The following is a 19,989-nucleotide window of genomic DNA, read 5'->3' as shown; positions in this document are numbered from 1 at the left end:
GTGATGACAAATGTAGGCGTGATCATGGGCGTGACGCTTTGCACAGAACTACAATTCCCAGTCACGAACGGGTTGTGCAACCGAAAAGGCGCGCCGCTTAGAAACGACCCTATTTCCCCTGTTTCATTGGAACATGTTTGGGCAAGTACCAGCACTTTTGTGACGGCTTAAAAACTTTTAAAATGTCTAAACCACGACCCTGGTCGTGTTTGGTGCTAAACTGAAGTTAGAGAGCCAACTTAAACCGTTATAGAGTGTAAGTCAATCGTTAAGCTTGTCACAATGTTTATTTTTAAGCGTGTTTTGGTTGTCAGCGGTATCCTCGTGCCTAAAAGCACTGCCCTCCCACTACGACACTTTTCTGCTCCCTCCTGCCTGAGGTCTCCCAAAAGAAACAGCCCGTACAGCTCAGTGGACAGTGAGCGCTACTCTTCCCTGGTCAAGTCCGTCATGTCCACCAGAGTCAGCTCCCAAACCCCGGAGACGCTCAGTGCGGAGGACGAACACATGTATGGACCTGTTATCAAGGCTCAAACGCCCCCTAGGACTGAGGTGAGGACACCCAAGACCCTCCATCCTTTCTTAAACTGCGAGGATGCTGGAGAACCTGAGGATGCAGAGTCGGGACCTCCAGTCCGGATCGGGATAAACAGAGGACAGGGCAGGTCTTCGGTCCCCAGCGTGACCCGCATCCTCCAGCAGACACTTTCCCAGGAGCAGATCTTCTACCTGGAGAGGTGGAAGAGGAGAATGATCGCGGAGCTTGGAGAAGAAGGCTTCAGAGAGTACAGTCAGAGTAAGACTTTTAACATGGATTTGATCACTGTGCCTCTGTATGTTAATATTCACCTTCCCATGTAGTTCCTCTGTTCATTTAGAGTGACACGAAGTTTTTGTTTTGTTGCAGATTTATTCAGACAAGGGAAGCGTTTCCACTCGGCGTTGGAGGAGATCCTGACATCAGATCCATCAGGGAAGGACAAGAGTGTTTCAGAGACTGCAGAGTATCCGCCTGACATACAGGGATACATGGAGAGTGTCTCTCACATACTGAGGGATGTCACTGCTGTGAGAGCGATTGAAAGCACTGTCAAACATGAAACATTGAACTACCTCGGAGTTGTGGATTGTGTTGCTCGCTACAGGTAAAAAAAAAAATTCAGTTTATTGTCTTCTTGATACATGCTGGATGTGTACTCTTACCTCTTTACCTTTTGGCAATAGGGGTGTACTGTGTGTTATTGACTGGAAGACTTCAGAAAAAGCCAAACCATTCTTAAGCAACACGTACGACAACCCTATTCAAGTGGCAGCCTACGCCGGTGCTTTGAACAATGATGGAAACTACAAATATCAGGTAATCTATTGAGATTACGGTATGTTGACTGTCTCCAAGCTTGAAGCCAGCTTTAATTGTATTGGATTATGTGCTGAGGAGGTGATATTCTTCTTTCTTTTTCACTGATTTCTTTTCATTGCAGGTTGAAAGTGGACTGATTGTTGTGGCGTACAAGGACGGCTCTCCAGCACACGCTCACCAACTCAGTCCTGAGCTGATGTTGGATTACTGGAAAACTTGGTTACTGCGGCTTGAAGAATTCACAGAACAAAGGTAATGTCATCAAACATCAAAACTTTTTTCCCAGTATTTCCTACAAAGTCACTTTATTTCATGTTTGATCGCTCAAAAAAAACAACAAAAAAACATCCTCTTTCTTGGCAGAACTTTATCTGAAGTACACACGATGGCAGTCTCTCCTTACAGATCAGCTCATGAACAGTAAAAATAAAAATACATTCATAAATGAGCTTCACAATTTTACATGTGAACTAAATGTTAGTATAACTTGTAATCAGGAAAGCTTGGAAAGAAAATGTTGAGCAAAATGTAATTTAAATAGACATCATTTTAATTAAAGTTGATTTTTTTTTTCACATTTCAGATCCATTCAAGCATCTGGTGCTTCTTCAGAGAACAGATGACATTTCTGAAAAGTTGTGCTGATTAAAGTTATCTTTCTAGCTGCACTTAAAATGCACGTGATCTTTTTCTGGGCAGTAAGAGGGGGAAACAATTCCAGAATGTCTTTAATTTTCTTTAGGGCAAAAGCAAAGACACTCCTAGAAATATTTAAAAATCATTGAATCCAAACCATGTTGCCCTGTATGAGGGATCTTCGGTGAATCCCATACTCTGAAAGAGTCCGTAGGACAGTGCGTTCTCCTCCTCTATGAAACAGTACACTGGGTAACCCAGGGCATGGTTTCTCTTGGCCAAGCTAGTCACCACAACTTTGGCGTAGCCTTTCCCTCTGTGCTCTGGCTGAGTGTACAACATTCCAATGGCACATGATGTGTAGGTGAGAATCCAGGACACCGGCGTTCCATCGCTATCCAGCACGCAGCAGGAGGGGAAGTTCACCACCATGTTCCGGATCATTCGAAGGGCCCCCTCGTTTCTTCCGAACTTCCACGTCTGACACACCAAGCCGACGTGTGATTCATCCAGAGAGCTAACTGAGATCCCTGTGCTGTTGTGAAGAGAGCGCACATCGCTTTGGAGGATGCATGGCTCGTTCTAATAATGATGAATGAAACCGAAAGGATTCTTTGGTGAATGGTGTGACTGTGCATGCAGTACCTGTCTATGTCGGGGAGCTTTGTTGCATCTTCCAGTGTCATCATGTGACATAATGACAATCTTTGGTTGGGCACATTTTTTTCTGATGCCAAAGATGTGATTGTCTCCATGTGAGAGAAACTGGTCCCTGCAACACAAGCAATCAAGATCTGTGATCAGTGAAATGACTCTTGTATACCTGTTTATTTTGATTAAAAAAAATAAACACATTTAAGCCCTTAACTGTTCAGTTTATAAGATTGAGGTCACACCATGCCTCCAGACTAAAGACTCAAACATTAATGCAATAAAGGAAGAACAATAAAGGCTGCTTTATATATCTGTTAAATCCAAAGATTATCCCCTCATCATAGTTAAGTTTCTCTTTGATTTACAAATGATAGGTCACTGGATGAGACTTTGAATTTAATAAAAAGTAAGAAAATTTAAAACAAAGTAACTCTTATGCCTTCAAATCAAAAGAGGACACACCTCCACAGCCAAGAGATTTATAGATGGCAAGAAACAATTGTGTAATTACCAAGACAGAAGAACCGAGTCCAGTCAATGATGGAAGACTTCTTTATTGTTTCCTTGAGACTATCTTTATCAACTGCAAATACAACTATGTCCTTAAATAGATCACTCTCCTGTATGAAAGTAAAAAGATGTCAAGGTACCACAATGTCTGCAAATGTAATACATGAGCAAATGTAACTTATACCTGTTGGTACAGTGGTTTGCAGATGATTACACTGAACTTTGGCCATCTGTCGACAAAAACATTCATAGGATCTGCACTGACTCTGTTTCTGAGAACCAAGCAACCATAGACCTGGAAAAAAAGCATGGAGTAAAGCCTGAGAAAATCAAAAGGAGAAGGATTTGACAAACAAATCCAGCTTTTCTATAGCTCGTATTTATCCTCATTCACTAATGGTTTAATACTTGAGTTTCAACCACATTCTTATTCCCATGCATGTCAGTGTGGCGAATCTGAGCACAAACCGTCTGTGAATGAGGAAGATATGTCTTCAGCTCGGTCTCCGCCAGCATCAGCTGATCTCCCGTCAGTTCCACGGTCATCTTTGGTGAAGAGAAGGTTCAGACTGGAGAGAAGTGAGTGAGGAGCAGAGCGCTGTGAAGACTGCTGACTGAAGAAAGTCTGCGCGTAAAGAAGTGGGCGGTCTCACCACTGCGCTGCTGTTCACACACTTTTTACAAATTAAAAGTATATTACCCACGGAAACGGAAAGACTTTATATCCCCTCAAGGACAAATGTGTCAGTAGGAGGGTTTTCTGTTTGTTAGATTAATAATATAAACGTGAAGCTCCTCATATGAATGACTACCGCGAGTCCAGCGCCAGTGTCCCCTGTAAACAAACCCAGACACGAAGGTTCCGACCCACAGACATCTCGTATGGAGTGGAGCTGTACCATAGACTGTAAGACAGATGTTTTCCGGTTCTCGTGATTTTTGGTTCCCACCACCAAAGATTGTGCAATTCGTCTACTTCAAATATTGACAGAGGTCACTTCAACTGTGAGAGACGGAATGTGAAAAAAAAAACAGGAAATCCTGCAGGATTTTTAAAGAATTTATTTGTAAATTATGGTGGAAAAATAAGTAGTTGGTCACCTCACATCCCAAAAGTTTGATAGTAATTTGAATTAAAAAACAAAATAGAATATTCCCAATCTTTTTTTTTGTGAAATTCTATTAAAGTTTGTTAAAAAAAAAAAAAAAAAAAGACAGTTATAAGCATTTGGATTTGAGAAGATATTTTTACTTTAAAAAAAGCTAAAAATGTTGCTTTGTGGAGAAAAATGTATGCTTGGAGCACTGCAAAAAACGTACACCTCTTTACCACTTTTTATTAACTATTCAGTGCTGATTTGGAACCATGTTAGGTGTCATTTTCTCGTTCCTTTAATCTATTGATTTAATCTTTAATATTTAATTGTATGTGATGTTAAAAAAGGCACAAGACAATGGCAATTATGTCCTCGTTTTCGTAACTCATAAATTGTAGAAATCCCACACAACAAACTGAGCAGGAGTTGTCAAATATGTCTAATAAATGACGCAAACTGAAATTCTACGATGAAAACTCAAAACACGAAAATGCTTCACAAACTTGGGAACATGTAAACTGCGAGAGTTATTGTTGTAACAGTTTATCTTTGAGTTGAACACAATTAATAAAAGTGATTCTCTCAAAATGTTTGGAATGATCGATTGAAGTAACTTCCTTCATTTATTTTGAAATATGTTTAGGTACTGAAGTCTTCCAATAGCGAATGTGCAGGTCGCTGAGGTTTGAATGAGATTACGTATTTGAGATAAAATCATATTTTTCTCATGTTGTGCTCAAAATAATATTCTTAAATTAATACATTGTGCAATGTTCTCCAGAATTATTTAACGAAAGGAACATTTTTTAGACTGTTTTGAAACTAAGACACAAACGTAACTGTTTGAACGATATGTTCAAATAAAAATACCATGCCACTATTCATCTTGTCCTTTCAAGGTCACAGAGGGCAATTGAGTTATTTAGCGCTAGGCATTGATGTTTCTGGGCCATGGGAGGAAGCTGGGGTATCAGAGGAACCTTACTTACTGTGACGCAAGAGCACTCATCACTGCACCACCATGTTACTAATGATTTTTATTGAAGGAACATTTGAGGCAAAGCAAATGTATTTATATACCATCATTCAAACACAAGGTTATTCACATGGATTTACACGGAAATACAAAATCGAATAAAAGCAAGGCGAATAACACTCTTAAGCTTTTAAGATTATGAAATACATGAAATGATAAAAAGCATGATAAAACATGATAAAAAAAGGTTGTTTGGTAAATCAAATCTTCGCTGTGTATTTAAAAGATGCTCAAAAATTGAACTCAAGCCACACTGCCCTGTAGGAAGGATCTTCAATGAAGCCCAAGTTTTTAAAGAGCTTGTAGGACAATGAGTTGTCCTCCTCGATGAAGCAATAAACCGGGTGGCTCTCAGCAAGCAGTTTCTTGGCCATGGTGCTGATCAACACTTTAGCATAACCTTTTCCTCTGTGCTCTGGCAGCGTGTACAATATCCCCAAAGCACCGTAATGGTACACCAGAATCCAGGACACTGGCTGGCCGTGTTCGTCCATGATGCAGCATGAAGGGAAGTTGCTGATTAGATGTCTGATATTGTTATAACCTTGCTGGTTCCCTCCAAATTTCCAAGTTTGGTTCACCAGCGATGCGTGGAAAGGTTTGAGTGATGAGATCCTCGATTCAAGCTCACTGTAGAGCAAAAGAGGAGAAACAATTGGTTCTAGTTTGCTGTGATATGAAGGACACACACACACACAGAGTATATTTTGATCATTGGACTTTACCTGTCAGTGGCTGGTGACTGCAGACAGCTGACTTCAGGTAAATACAAGAGACGCACCAAGGTGTAATACCTGTTGTTGACTTCCCGGTCACTGGAAACCTCTTTGAACAGGGGAGTGAGGGAATTGTCAAGTCCTGCAGAAAATCAATATTTCACACACTTTTTTATTTTTTTGGTTATATCTGCTTCCAAGAGATTACTTCTTTTATTTTGAAAAATCTAACATAATCACAGATCAAGGCAACGGATTCAAAATGTGTATTATCAAGTGCACAGAAGATAGCAGTTTACGGCATGCAACAAAACTCTTATTATGTCTGTCAAAGCATGAAGCAGGTTTAAAAGATAAAGGTAACAAAAGAAATGGTGCAGTAAGGTCCAATCAAGATAAAGCACATTATAAAAACAGACGGGGAGCAAAGAACAGTGCAAATACAGGTCTAATGCAAACAGAGGTAGATATGGTGACAAAGGAAGGTATTGTAAACAGGTGAAACGAAAGTTACTAACGTAATTACGGTTCTATGAATCCCGGATGACCGCCAGAGGCGTTGCTTAAAGCACTGAAATGTTCCCTTTGCACAAGCGCAGTTCGAGTATGTATACCAACAACGTCACTCGTGCAGCTCCCCCACACGCTTGGCCGTAGTAATGGCTAGTAGGAACACCGTCTTGCGTGACACCCACTGCAGCTCCGCCGCTGCCAGGGGTTCAAAGGGAGGCTGACACAACCTCTCGAATACGCCACCTGCACAGCAAACGCCAAGCCCCGGCCAGTGTCCCAGCTAAGGCCACATCCAGGAGGGGGAACGGGTGCCCAGCAGCTCCCTCCTCCAACAGCCTCTATAGTGGCATCACCCGACAGAAGTGGGGGGTGTGCACCATATACCAGAAAAAATTAACAACAGTGATGCGGTAAGCTGCGGGAAGGTGGCGTACGCCGCCTGCACAGCAAACGCAGAACACCAGGCCATCCAGGAAGGGAAGCTCGACAGCTTCCACTCCCTTCTGCCATAGGGCTACCCAACAGCCAGGGCGGGTGCGTGCAACAGACCAGAACAATGGTAGTGCGATAAGCAGAGGGACGCTACAGCCGGCCCCACATTGGGCATATGTTCCATGCCAGAGTCCAACTATCCCCTGACACTCTGAGAGGTAGGGGCGGGGGGGCTGAGAGGCAGGCAACTGCAACGAAGAGGAGGCCCCCTGGCCACCCTCAGCAGCAGAAGAGACCTGCGTCAGCAAAGCAGCCCGCTGCGCATAGGGCATGTAGCTACAGTCCATGCACGGGGTGTCCAACAGTGCCTCCCTGAGGTGGACAGGACCAAGGCAACTGGGACAGTGGTCGTGACCATCATCCGCCTATAGGGGGCTTCACAGGTGACACAGCGGTGAGAGCCGTCCATCGTCGAATACCCAGCTTTCCCACCTTATGCCACGCCTTCTCAGCGGAGGTTGAGGGAAGGGGGCATACGCCGCCCACACAACCAAATCAGACACCAGGCACGAAGTGCAGAGGCCACGACCAGCAGAGAGAGCGGCCACCAGGCAGCTCTCTCTCTACTCCTGCCTGACCGCAGTGCCGTGTGCTTGCAGCAAGCCAGAATAATGACAGCACAGAAGCTGAGGGAAGGGTTCATACGACGCCTGCACAGCAACTGCAGCTTAGCCCGTCGGAGGTATGGGTGCCCGGGGTAGGATATGCTAGCGCGCTAAGCCGAGAGAAGGGGTCATACACCACCTGCACGGCAAACGCAGAGTGTAAGCGAGCAGCTGGGCAGCACCACAATGGAAGAGAAACAGTCGACTGGGTACACCTGCTTCCCAATGCCCTGCAGTGGTGCCACATGTCAGAGTACCAGATGCCTGGGATGGTGGTGCCCTAAGCCAACGGAAGGAGGCATACACCGCCTGCACATCAAACCAGATGAGTGAGCTAGCAGCCGAGCCGAACCATGCACGGGGGAAAATGATTACCCCCTGGCCCCCGCGGTAGTGGCGCCACATGCTGAAGCAACGGGTGTGCAGAAGAATGGCAGGGCAACGGCCCAAATAGCACCAAAAAAGGAGAGGCAATGTGCAGCTCAGGTAGGAAACGGAGCAGCGCCAGTCACAACGGGCACATGCGACAGGTGGAACAACAGGAGGGCGGTAAGCCGTGGGAAGGGGAATATGCTGCCTACATAGCGGACGCTAGACTACCAAGCCTAGCTGGGGTCATGCCCATGAGCGGGGACTGCTGCTCCACGGTGCCCTCCTTGTCCTGCCGCCCTAGAGGCAGCACCCACGAGGATGCAGGGTGGGGTATGCAGCAGGTTAGAAAAATGATGCGGCACGCATATGCAGATCACTGAGCTGAGCACATCCAGGAAGGGCCATCTGGTCTGGTAGCAACGTCACCCGTCTGGAGCCGTGGGTGCACGCAACAGGCCAGCTTCCAGCAGCCCTCTGCTGGCAGAAAGGCTTCCTGCAGCAACATTCTACTCAAAGGCAGCGGCGGTCCCCACCCCCGTCTGCCTGCTAGCAGCAGCGTCACCCGCCGGAGCGGGGGTGCGCACAACCGATCAGAAAGAAACGCAATGGCTGGTGTAAGAGGAAGCTGTGCCTCCTGCAACACACATCACCGAGTAGCTGCTCAGCTGAGCTAGCGGCCACATGCTACCACTCGTTGTGCTCCTCGTCTGCCGCAGTGACGGCAGCACCTCGCTCGCCCGTGGTGCCGGAGGCCGCCGACCATGCACTCGCCCGGATGCTCGTCGGCGTAATAAGAAGCCCGAACCAACAGCCACGGCAAGCCTTGCATGGTGGGGAGTTCCAATGTGGCTACACAACAGTCAGAAGCACAATATCACACCAGCCAAATCGCTGCTTCACTTCCTGAAGGTGGGCGAAGGATGCGAGCGGCATCCCGAGCCCAATCAACACCGACCATGCCGCAACGGCCGCGGTCGTCATGCAAACAAATGTGGGGGGAGCGAGCCGCTACCCCTCATCACTCACCATGAGTAATAGCAGATTCAGCAACCTTACCGTCTACCTGGAGGTTATGAATGAATGTTTCACTGCAGGCGACGCTGCCTCAGCGTTGCCCAGTCAGATGAATGGGACCCGCAACACGTCACAGCCTTTAGAGGGCATCAACAGCTCCGACCTACATGGTCACAAGGCTCCCAGGGACGGTGCGTCATAATGTCGCACAGGCACGTCCCGTAATCCTCAAGGTGTATACCAACTGAACGCGAGCAGAAAATAAGAGCCGAGCCTGGGTTAGAAACCCGAAGTTATAGCAGGTCACGAGTAATGTTGGTATACAAACTCGAACTGCACATGCTCAGTGTCTTAATCAGGAGCCTGTTGAAAAAGCTGTAATGAGCTGTATGGTCCATAACTTGCTTGTGTACCTTAAAAGTGGTTTGCCATACTTTTAGATCATGATCAACAGCATTATTATAACAATGAAATATTTATTATGTATTTTGAATTATGTGGCACAGTAATTCAATAATGATTTTGCGTATTTTTATGAGTAATCTTTTTTTCAGAATCTTAAATCTATATAGAAAATGTAGTAATAATTAGTATATACAATTTCTGTCTCTGAACTAAAGTGGAAGGACAGTACTTGCCATTTGTTGTGCTCAAAACTCACCTCCAATTACAAAGTAAGTGCTCCAGTCGATTGCATTTTCTTCTGTCAGGACTTTCCTGAAAGCCTGCTCATCTGTGCTGAAGCATGTCACCTTTTTCATGAACTCCATAGCAAGCTTGGAAACACATAAACACAAAAACAAAATAAGACAAGTGCTAGATGTTTTTTCACATCACACATCACATCAAATAGTACATATATGGTTGCAAATTAAATAATACATATAAACTGTCCCATCTCTCTGGGGAAAATGTGTTTTTATTTTTATTTATTTGGGTCATTTGTGGAGAACGTTTTCAATTTTTGTGCTTTCATTGTTCATTTTCATCATCTTATATATATATTACATTGAAGAAAGTTAAGGGACAATTACAAAGTCTATTTTTGTAATATAAAGTTGGACAAACAGGAAATTACACCGCAACATCAAAATAAAATAATATTTGTCGAAGAATTGGAAGCTGGAGAACATTGTCTTTTCAGTGCAAGGTAAATGAATCTTGTTATTCTTAAATGATTCATGATTATACAGTATTTACTTTATTTGGTTTGTAAAGTTCGAGGTAAAATGTACATTTGCCTTTAATTAGAAAAAAAAGAAGGTCAATACCATATGTATTTCATTTCTTAATTTCCAATAATGAAAGGCAGGAATAAAAACGTCCTCCACATTTTATTTACTGGTGTCCAACAGTATTTTCAAAAACATACTTAAGTTATGACTTTATGGAGGCACTGGACACATGTTCATAAATTGACATACTCTAACTCGTGACATCAGGCAAAATATGGTGGTCTTTATTTTATCATTAAAATTGTGAAGCAGATGCAAAGTCTGCACTCTCCTTTGTTAAACTTATTAAAGATATAAGAAGGACACAAGAATGAAAGTGCAAGAAACCCAATATGGTCGCCTCCTGATAAAAGGTAATCCTGTTGATAGATAAACAAAACCGATGTACCAATGTGCAGAAGAAAAATAAATGACGTGTTGACTCACTTTGGGGTGTGGTCGACATATGATCACTTTAAAATCAGGCCAAGAGTCGACCATCACCTCCACAGTGGCGGGTTTGTTCCTGTTTATACCGTACAGGAAGCCATACACCTAAAAGTAGGAGGCATTAGGAAACGTAAAGTAAACGACAGTCACACAGTTGTCAGTGTTTTTTTTTTTTTATTACCTTGTAGCTCTTTGGTAAATGTTGGAGCAGGACTCCTTCAGCCACCTGCAGCTCCTCTCGGTTCAGGACCTTCATGTCTGAATGGTTTCTCTTTACTAAATGGTTTTCGTCTGTTATCATAAAGAGGAGGGCAGCGTTTATCAATCATTGTTGGAGTAAACCAACACATGGATCAACACAGTGGTTTTAATGTCCATCTGACTTCCTGCGTACATGTTTGAAGAATAAAAGCTTCGGTTTACTTACATCTTCACCTTGCTGTGAGTCAACCTGAAAGCTGGAATCTTCAAATGACGAAATATGTGAAATACATATATTCACCTCATGCGTATGGGTTACTCCTATGGAAGGAAGTACCAGAAGACAATTCAGACATGCACAGGAAGAACATGCAAGTTCCCCAAAACTGTGGATTTTAAATATGATGCAGATTCTTTACTGCTTTATCTTCTCCAGGGTTGCAGGTATAGACATAATGTATGGAGATGCCACACTGACTGTCGAGGGATGTGACAAAGCGCACTTCGGTTTTTTAGGCCCCATCATATACATACATATACATACATACATACATATATATATATATATATATATATATATATATATATATATATATATATATATATATATATATATATATATATACATACATACATATGTATATATGTGTGTGTGTGTGTGTGTATGAAAAAATATTTGTTGTTCAGAATTTATTCAGCAGTGTCGCTAATTTTTACTTTATCAACATGTCGTAGCGTCGCTTTTGTTTTGAAATCTGTTTGAGTCTGCAGTAACGTGACTTGGTTGACCATGTGTTAAGCAACGCATCAAGCAAAAACAAACCGGGGAAGGACAGAGAAAGGGAAAACAGCTGAGCCAAGCGCCACTGTTCCCCATGGACCCATAAAGCACAACACACACGTCCGGTGAAAAACAAAATGAGTCCAATACTTTAATGAAAGTGATCATGCATGCAGGTAACACATAAAAATAAGTTACCGTATTCCCGTCACGGGTTGCACAACTTCTTCCTGCAGCTGTGAAAGTGAAATAAATTACCGTGCAGTCAGCATCAGCTGATCTTCCGTCAGTTCCACGGTCATCTTTGGTGAAGAGAAGGTTCAGACTGGAGAGAAGTGAGTGAGGAGCAGAGCGCTGTGAAGACTGCTGACTCAAGTCTGTGCGTAAAGAAGTGGGCGGTCTCACCACTTCGCTGCTGTTCACACACTTTTTACAAATTAAAAGTATATTATGCATGGAAAATGACTTTATATCCCCTCAAGGATGAATGTGTCAGTAGAAGGTTTTCTGCTTGTTATGTTTATAATATACACGTGAAACTCCTCACTTGAATGACTAATGGGAGTCCAGCGCCAGCGTCCCCTGTAAACAAACCCAGACACGAAGGTTCCGACCCACAGTTTTTATTATTAAATTCCTTCCCCATATTGGTAATTCATGAGTAAAATAAAGAAGTACAGCTTGTATGGAGTGGAGCTGTACTTGAACTTAAAGAGAAGTGTTTTCCGGCAGTATTGCTCTCGTGATTTTTGGTTCTCATCACCACCGATTGTGCAAGTTCGCCCACTTCAAATGTTGACAGAGGTCACTTCAACTGTGAGAGAAGGAATGTGGCCAAAAAAAAAAAAAAAAAAAAAAATACATATATATACAACAACAAAAAACACAGCGAATATGAGTAAAATCCTGCACTTGCGCCAAATCCTGTACCTGACCCGTCCCTGCTCTCGGGTGGATCAGAGGAGGACGGGGAGGTTTGTGTGGAGCTGCATGACTGCAGTAGATGCTCGGAGTTCACAGCTGATCTGTGTGTGCGCTGCAGCATGCAGGCTTAAACAAACCCACCCTCTCCTCCTCTCACTCTCCGGACTTTTTCATACAAGTCTTGTTTTAAGATTAAAACATAAATTTTCGCCAAATGGCAAGCACGTTGCAGCTATGATTAGGAAAAATTGTCTCAAGTCTACAGGTGAAAAGGTGTTGATAGTGGCAGCAGAGCCTAGCATGGGTGGAGCGGGGTGGAGCGTGTGGGGGAGGGGGGTACGAAAAGGGCGTAGGAGCATGGCAGTTACACTACAAATGTAGAGAGGTTGACTGACACGTTAGAAAACCAATAGATAACGAGGCTACCTCGTTATTGATTGGCTAAAGTAATGTTGGTTTTACAACCTTCAGAGTTGATTAATGTTTACTTTCTTTTTTTTTAATCATGATAAAAACAAAGCTGCTGCAGCTTCATAACGCCATTTTTTAGCTTTAATTCATTTTTGTTAGTAATGAAGATCTTCTATACAACCTTTAACAATTGGCTCCGGACTCCATATTCCCGGACCACCCCCCACAAGACACCACGAGGGACGCGGTTGAACGCCTTCTTCAGGTCCACAAAACACATGCAAACTGGTTGGGCGAATTCCCACGAACCTTCGAGCACCCTATGGAGGGTACAGAGCTGGTCCACTGTTCCTCGACCAGGACGAAAACCGCATTGCTCCTCCTGAATCCGAGGTTCGACTATCGGTATAATCCTCCTCTCCAGTACCCTGGAATAGACTTTCCCAGGGAGGCTGAGGAGTGTGATCCTCCTATAGTTGGAGCACACCCTCTGGTCCCCCATTTTAAACAGGGGGACCACCACCCCGATCTGCCAATCCAGAGGCACCGTCCCCAACCGCCATGCAGTGTTGCAGAGATGTGTCAACCAAGACAGTCCCTGCACATCCAGAGACTTAAGATACTCAGTGCGAATCTCGTCCACCCCTGGTGCCTTGCCACTTAGGAGCTTACCAACTACCTCGGTGACTTCAGCTTGGGTGATGGACGAGTCCACCTCTGAGACCTCAGCCTCTGCTTCCTCCACGGAAGACGTGGCGACGGGATTGAGGAGGTCCTTGAAGTATTCCTTCCACCGTCCTATGATATCCCCAGTTGAGGTCAGCAGCTCCCCACCTCCACTATAAACAGTGTTAGTGGAGACCTGCTTTCCCCTCCTGAGGCGCCCAACGGTTTGCCAGAATTTCTTCGATCTTGACCGACAGTCCTCCTCCATGGCCTCCCTGAACTCCTCCCAGACCCGAGTTTTTGCCTCCACGACCACTCGGGCTGCAGTTCGCTTGGCCTGCCAGTACCTGTCAGCTGCTTCTGGAGTCCCATGAGCCAACAAGACTCGATAGGACTGCTTCTTCAGCTTGACGGCAGCCCTTACTTCCGGTGTCCCGGGTTCGGGGCTGACTGCCGCGACAGGCACCGGAGACCTTACGACCACAGCTCTGAGCAGCTGCTTCGACAATGGAGGTGGAGAACATGGTCCACTCTGACTCAATGTCCCCAGCGTCCCTCAGGACATGAGAGAAGCTCTCCCGGAGGTGGGAGTTGAAAACCATGCTGACAGAGGGTTCCACCAGACATTCCCAGCAGACCTTCACAACACGTTTGGGTCTGCCAAGTCTGTCCGGTTTCCTCCTCCGCCAGCTAATCCAACTCGCCACCAGTTGGTGATCGGTCGACAGCTGTGCTCCTCTCTTCACCCGAGTTTACAAAACACGTGGCTGGAGGTCAGATAACACAACAAAGTCGATCATTGACCTCCGACCTAGGGTGTCCTGGTGCCAAGTGCACTTATGGATACCCCTGTGCTTGAAAATGGTGTTTGTTATGGACAAACTGGGGCTAGCACAGAAGTCCAATAACAGAACACCACTTGGGTTCAGATCAGGGAGGCCGTGCGATCCATTCATCCCCCTCCAGGTCTCACTGTCGCTGCTCATGTGGGCGTTGAAGTAACCCAGTAGAACAATGGAGTCCCCTGTCGGAGCACTGTCCAGCACTTCTCCCAGGGACTCGAAGAAGGACGGGTACTCAGCACTGCTGTTCGGCCCAAAAGCCGAGACAACAGTGAGGCACTGATCCCCGATCGGAAGGCGCAGGGATACGACCCTCTCGTTCACTGGGGAGAACTCCAACACAGATATGTGTGTGCATATATATATATGCATATATATATACATATATATGTGTATAAAATCCTGAAGGATTTTTAAAGAATTTATTTCTAAAGAATGCTGGAAAAATAAGTAATTGGTCACCTTACATCCACAATCAAAAGTTTGATAGTACTTTTAATTAAAAAACTAAATACAATATTCCTAAATTTTTTTGTGTTAAATTCTAAAGGTAGGAAAAAGAAGAAAAAAAGACAATTACAAACATTTGTATTTGATGAGTTATTAGTTATTTTTATTTAAAAAGCATTAAAAATATTCCTTGATGAAGAAAAATGTATGCTTGGAGCACTGCAAAGAAAAGGAACATCATCTTTTTACCACCTTTCACTAACTATTAAGTGCTTTTCTGGAACCATATTAGGTGTTACTTTATCCTTCCTTTTATCTATTTATTTAATCTTTTATATTTAATTGTATTTGATGTTAAAGAGGCACAAGACAATGAAAATTATGTCCTAATGTTCACAGCTGTCGTAAATTGTAGAAATCCCACACAACAAGTTAAGCAGGAGTTGTCAAATATGTCTTAAAGGAACTGAATTTCTGGTGCAAAATGAAATTCTATGATGAAAACTCAAAACAAGAAAGTGCTTCACAAACTTGAGAACATGTAAACTGGGAGAGTTATTGTTGTAACAGTTTAACTTTGAGTTGAATAAAATTAATAAAAGTGATTCTCTCAAAATGTATGGAAGGATCGTTTCAGAGAGAAGCGCATTTTTCAAGACTGTTTTGAAACTAAGATACAAACTTAACAGTTTGAACTATATGTTCAAATAAGGATATCATGTTACTATCCATACATCTTCTCAACCACTTGTCCTTTTCAAGGTCACAGGGGGCAATTTAGAGTTATTTAGTGCTTGGCATTGATGTTTCTGGGCCATGGGAGGAAGCTGGGGGACCTAGAGGAACCTTACTTACCGTACTGTGACGCAAAAACACTCATCACTGCACCACCATATTACTAATGATTTTTATTGATGGAACATTTGAGGCAAAGCAAATGTATTTATATACCATCATTCAAACAAAAGGTCATTCACATGGATTTACACAGAAATACAAAATCGTAAAAAGGCAAGGCAAATAATCTTCAGCGTTTAAGATGATGAAACGATAAAAAACATGATAGAAAGTTTGGTAAATCAAATCAAAGGTGTGTATTTAAAAGATGCTCAAAAATTTAACTCAAGCCACACTACCCTGTAGGAAGGATCCTCAATGAAGCCCAAGTTTTTAAAGAGCTTGTAGGACAATGAGTTTTCCTCTTCGATGAAGCAATACACCGGATGGCTCTCAGCAAGCAGTTTCTTGGCCATGGTGCTGATCAACACTTTCGCATAACCTTTTCCTCTGTGCTCTGGCAGCGTGTACAATATCCCCATAGCGCCGTAATCATACACCAGAATCCAGGACACCGGCTGGCCGTGTTCGTCCATGATGCAGCATGAAGGGAAGTTGCTGATTAGATGTCTGATGAAGTTATAACTTTGCTGGTTCCCTCCAAATTTCCAAGTTTGGTTCACCAGCGACACGTGGGAAGGTTTGAGTGATGAGATCCTCGATTCAAGCTCACTGTAGAGTAAAAGTGGAGAAACAATTGATTCTAGTTTTCTGTGATATGAAGGACACGCACACAGAGAAGTATATTTTGATCATTGGACTTTACCTGTCTGTGGCTGGTGACTGCAGGCAGCTGACTTCAGGTAAATATAAGACACGCACCAAGGTGTCATGCCTGCTGTTGACTTCCCGGTCACTTGAAATCTCTTTGAACAGGGGTGTTTGGGAATTGTCAAGTCCTGCAGAAAATCAACATTTCAAACTTTTTGTTTTGTTATATCTGCTTCCAAGAGATTACCTCTTTTATTTAAAAAAAAATCTAACATACTCACAGATCAAAGCAACTGATTCAAAATGTCTATTGTCAAGTGTACAGAGGATAGCTGATTCAGTTTACGGCATGCAACAAAACTCTTATTATGTCTTCTGTCAAAGCATGAAGCAGGTTTAAAAGATAAAGGTAACAAAAGAAATGGTGCAGTAAGGTCCAGTCAAGATAAAACACATTATGAAAACAGACATGGGGGCAAAGGACAGTGCAAATGCAAATATTGGTGGATACGGTGATAAAGGAAGGTATTGTAAACAGCTGAAACTATATTTGTGTGTATTGCACACTGTGATTTGTTTGTGCATTGATGGGTTCATTGTCTTAATCAGGAGCCTGTTGAAAAGGCTGTAATGAGCCGTACGGTTCATACTTGCTCGTGTACATCAAAAGTGGTTTGCCATACTTTTAGATCATGATCAACAGCATTATTATAACAATGAAATATATATTCTGTATTGTGAATTATGTGACACAGTAGTTCAGCAATGATGCTCTGTTTTTATGTGTAATCTCTTTTTCTGGGAATCTAAAATCTATTCAGAAAATGTAACAAGTAAAACATACAATTTCTGTCTCTGAACAAAAGTGGAACGACAGTACTTGCCCTTTGTTGTGCTCAAAACTCACCTCCAATAACCAAGTAAGTGCTCCAGTCGATTGCATTTTCTTCTGTCAGGACTTTCCTTAAAGCCTGCTCATCTGTGCTGAAGCATGTCACCGTTTTAATGAATTCCACAGCAAACTTGGAAACACAACAAAATAGGATAAATGCTCGATGTTTTTCACATCAAATTAAACAAAATAGTAAAGATATGTTTGCAAATTAAAAAATACCTATCAACTGCCCCATCTCTCTGGGGAAAATGTGTTTTTATTTTTATGATTTGGGTCATTTGTGGAGAACGTTTTCAAAAATTTCATACAGTTTTTTTGCTTTCATTGTTTATGTTCACCATCTTATATATATATTACACTGAAGAAAGTTAAGGGACAATTACAAAGGCAAAACACAGTGATCTTCATTTTATCATTCCAATTGTGAAGCAGATGCAAAGTCGGCACTCCCCTTTGTATAACTTATGAAAGGAGGACACAATAATGAAAGTGCAAGAAACCCAGTATGGTCGCTTTCTGTTGAAAGGCAATTCTGGTAATAGATAAACTAAACCAGTGTATGTGCAGAAGAAAAATAAATGATGAGTTGACTCACTTTGGGGTCTGGCCGACATATGATCACTTTGAAATCAGGCCAAGTGTCGACCACCACCTCCAGGGTGGTGGGTTTGTTCCTGTTTATACCGTACAGGAAGCCATACATCTAAAAGTAGGAGACATTAAGAAATGTAAACTACAGTCACACAGTTGTCAGTGTTTCTTTCTGTTTTTACCTTGTAGCTCTTTGGTAAATGTTGGAGCAGGACTCCTTCAGCCACCTGCAGCTCCTCTCGGTTCAAGACCTTCATGTCTGAATGGTTTCTCTTTACTAAATGGTTTTCGTCTGTTATCATAAAGAGGAGGGCAGTGTTTATCAATCATTGTTGAAGTAAACCAACACATGGATCAACACAGTGGTTTTAATGTCCATCTGACTTCCTGACTACATGTTTAAAGAATAAAAGCTTCAGTTTACTTACATCTTCACTTTGTTGTGAGTTGACTTGAAAGATGAAATCTTCAAATGATGAAATATGTGAAACACATATATTCACTTTCTGCTTATGGGCTACACCTGTTTAAGGAAGTACCAGAAGACAATTCAGACATGCACAGGAAGAACATGCAAGTTCCCCAAAACTGTGGATTTTAAATATGATGCAGATTCTTTACTGCTTTATCTCCTCCAGGGTTGCAGGTATAGCCATAATATATGGAGATGCCGCACTGACTGTCGAGGGATGTGACTAAAGCGTGCTTTTGTTTTTTAGGCCCCGCAGGTATTAAAATGGTAACTATGACACTGTGTTAAACTTGTTATTTTTGAGTGAACATAATTTCTTGAGGTGTCTTGTTTTAGCATGAAAAGGGAAATAAAACTTTTTTTAACAGGTACTTGTCATTGAGTTTGATAGCAATAATAACTAGAATTTGGCACTCAGAGAGCGCAGACCTCCGCCACAGCTCAAATCAGTCACCAGCAACAATAAGAACACCATATATAATAAAAAAAACATTTTATTTCTCCCCAACACAAACAACATATCGGAAAAAGCTGTTTTTTGCATGTTCATATCTCAATATATTGCCTCACAGTGATTGACACTCCGGAATCCCCTTATTTTTGTATGTTCTGGATCGTGGTATCCAGAATACTTCCGTGATCTGGATCAGCAGCTGATATCTCTTCGAGTCATTGAAGAACTTACACTATAATTTTTTGCTAAGCCTCTTTGTCATTTATTGTTGAGCTATGCCCGACTATGTCAAAGACTGCCCTGTCTCTCAATGATAAAGAATTCTTTAAAAAAAAATTCCTGGATCCAGACAGTGATCCAGATCATCACCAAAATTTAATGGATTCTGAGTTAGCCCAAGACCCACCTTTCCACAAAGTTTCATTGCAATCCGTCCATAACTTTTTCCGTAATGTTGCTAACAAACCAACCAACCAACCAACAAACCAACAAACTGATTATATAACCTCCTTGGCGGAGGTAAAAATGAAATGCCTATATTCTACAAGCATTTCTTGAAATGAATACCTGAAAACACCTGAACAGTTTCTGGGATCCTTTTGTTCTATTTATGTTGTTTGTCCTCCATGTCTAATGTTGGCAACAAACAACACATGTAAATATATATTGACTATTTATATATTTATGGCAACTTTAACAGTGAAAACATGTCATTCTTCTATAGACAGAATACGCTGTATAAGTGACACAGAACCAAAATGACATGTTGCTCCAATCTACAGCAGCAGTCGATGCAATGTCTGTGTATAACATGTCCATTCCCTCTTTATTGATGCACAAGAGTATGCTTAAATATATTGTTTGTTGACACCTTCAGAACGAGGTTGTTTGTGGTGAGCAGCAAAACATTTAAGTGGGGGAATGATGTGGACAAATGGATACAAAAAAAAGCATAAAGAACATGCAGCTGGGCTGAACAGCTCATTTGGTCAAACAGCCTACATTTCACAACACAGTCAAGCCAGTCTCTGGTTTGGAATCATAAGTCAAATTGATAAAATACTGTATTTTCATAAATATATGAA

General features: G+C 42.6%; 4 protein-coding genes across 6 annotated transcripts; 1 reads left to right on the top strand and 3 right to left on the bottom strand.

Moving 5' to 3' along the window:
- Window positions 1-133: 133 nt before the first annotated feature.
- On the top strand, window positions 134-2,126 carry mgme1 (mitochondrial genome maintenance exonuclease 1). The gene is made up of 5 exons (XM_030107220.1): window positions 134-796; window positions 908-1,145; window positions 1,225-1,357; window positions 1,482-1,612; window positions 1,944-2,126. Exons 1-5 carry the CDS (start codon window positions 283-285, stop codon window positions 1,981-1,983), a joined length of 1,056 nt encoding a protein of 351 aa, XP_029963080.1. The 5' UTR covers window positions 134-282; the 3' UTR covers window positions 1,984-2,126.
- On the bottom strand, window positions 1,669-3,983 carry LOC115399698 (glycine N-acyltransferase). The gene is made up of 5 exons (XM_030107224.1): window positions 3,629-3,983; window positions 3,345-3,455; window positions 3,162-3,270; window positions 2,642-2,768; window positions 1,669-2,531 (listed from the first exon to the last, which is right to left on the bottom strand). The coding sequence occupies exons 1-5, from the start codon at window positions 3,704-3,706 to the stop codon at window positions 2,132-2,134; spliced, it is 825 nt and encodes a 274-aa protein (XP_029963084.1). The 5' UTR covers window positions 3,707-3,983; the 3' UTR covers window positions 1,669-2,131.
- Window positions 3,984-5,337: 1,354 nt separating this feature from the next.
- On the bottom strand, window positions 5,338-12,015 carry LOC115399697 (glycine N-acyltransferase-like protein 3). Of its 3 annotated transcripts, none has more exons than XM_030107222.1 (7): window positions 11,910-12,015; window positions 11,097-11,191; window positions 10,851-10,960; window positions 10,667-10,774; window positions 9,667-9,781; window positions 6,019-6,151; window positions 5,338-5,923 (listed from the first exon to the last, which is right to left on the bottom strand). In XM_030107222.1, the coding sequence occupies exons 3-7, from the start codon at window positions 10,923-10,925 to the stop codon at window positions 5,524-5,526; spliced, it is 831 nt and encodes a 276-aa protein (XP_029963082.1). In that variant the 5' UTR covers window positions 10,926-10,960; window positions 11,097-11,191; window positions 11,910-12,015; the 3' UTR covers window positions 5,338-5,523. The 3 variants fall into 3 exon arrangements, with proteins under 3 accessions (XP_029963082.1, XP_029963081.1, XP_029963083.1); XM_030107221.1 differs by having other exon boundaries at window positions 11,850-11,976; XM_030107223.1 differs by having other exon boundaries at window positions 6,019-6,118; window positions 11,850-11,976.
- Window positions 12,016-15,920: 3,905 nt separating this feature from the next.
- Window positions 15,921-18,263, bottom strand: LOC115399699 (glycine N-acyltransferase-like protein 3). Its single transcript, XM_030107225.1, has 5 exons — window positions 18,161-18,263; window positions 17,983-18,090; window positions 17,400-17,514; window positions 16,548-16,680; window positions 15,921-16,453 (listed from the first exon to the last, which is right to left on the bottom strand). Exons 1-5 carry the CDS (start codon window positions 18,233-18,235, stop codon window positions 16,054-16,056), a joined length of 831 nt encoding a protein of 276 aa, XP_029963085.1. The 5' UTR covers window positions 18,236-18,263; the 3' UTR covers window positions 15,921-16,053.
- Between the last annotated feature and the right edge of the window lie 1,726 nt (window positions 18,264-19,989).

The sequence above is a fragment of the Salarias fasciatus genome, chromosome 13 (genome assembly GCF_902148845.1).
Source record: "Salarias fasciatus chromosome 13, fSalaFa1.1, whole genome shotgun sequence".
Taxonomy (NCBI): Eukaryota; Metazoa; Chordata; class Actinopteri; order Blenniiformes; family Blenniidae; genus Salarias; species Salarias fasciatus.
Note: the sequence above shows the minus strand (reverse complement) of the source record. Positions and strands in the feature narration are given on the sequence as shown.

What these genes read in the sequence shown, in the direction of transcription:
- mgme1 (XM_030107220.1), top strand. Translation starts at nt 283, where the DNA reads ATGTTTATTTTTAAGCGTGTTTTGGTTGTCAGCGGTATCCTCGTGCCT. An exon ending in CTTCAGAGAGTACAGTCAGA is followed by an intron (nt 797 to 907) that starts GTAAGACTTTTA and finishes GTTTTGTTGCAG; the next exon opens with ATTTATTCAGACAAGGGAAG. An exon ending in ATGGAAACTACAAATATCAG is followed by an intron (nt 1,358 to 1,481) that starts GTAATCTATTGA and finishes TTTTCATTGCAG; the next exon opens with GTTGAAAGTGGACTGATTGT.
- LOC115399698 (XM_030107224.1), bottom strand. Translation starts at nt 3,706, where the DNA reads ATGACCGTGGAACTGACGGGAGATCAGCTGATGCTGGCGGAGACCGAG. An exon ending in ATCTTCCTCATTCACAGACG is followed by an intron (nt 3,456 to 3,628) that starts GTTTGTGCTCAG and finishes CTTTTTTTCCAG; the next exon opens with GTCTATGGTTGCTTGGTTCT. An exon ending in GCAAACCACTGTACCAACAG is followed by an intron (nt 3,271 to 3,344) that starts GTATAAGTTACA and finishes ACTTTCATACAG; the next exon opens with GAGAGTGATCTATTTAAGGA.
- LOC115399697 (XM_030107222.1), bottom strand. Translation starts at nt 10,925, where the DNA reads ATGAAGGTCCTGAACCGAGAGGAGCTGCAGGTGGCTGAAGGAGTCCTG. An exon ending in TATGTCGACCACACCCCAAA is followed by an intron (nt 9,782 to 10,666) that starts GTGAGTCAACAC and finishes TGTGTTTCCAAG; the next exon opens with CTTGCTATGGAGTTCATGAA. An exon ending in CAGTCACCAGCCACTGACAG is followed by an intron (nt 5,924 to 6,018) that starts GTAAAGTCCAAT and finishes TTTGCTCTACAG; the next exon opens with TGAGCTTGAATCGAGGATCT.
- LOC115399699 (XM_030107225.1), bottom strand. Translation starts at nt 18,235, where the DNA reads ATGAAGGTCTTGAACCGAGAGGAGCTGCAGGTGGCTGAAGGAGTCCTG. An exon ending in ATTTACCAAAGAGCTACAAG is followed by an intron (nt 18,091 to 18,160) that starts GTAAAAACAGAA and finishes TCCTACTTTTAG; the next exon opens with ATGTATGGCTTCCTGTACGG. An exon ending in TATGTCGGCCAGACCCCAAA is followed by an intron (nt 17,515 to 17,982) that starts GTGAGTCAACTC and finishes TGTGTTTCCAAG; the next exon opens with TTTGCTGTGGAATTCATTAA.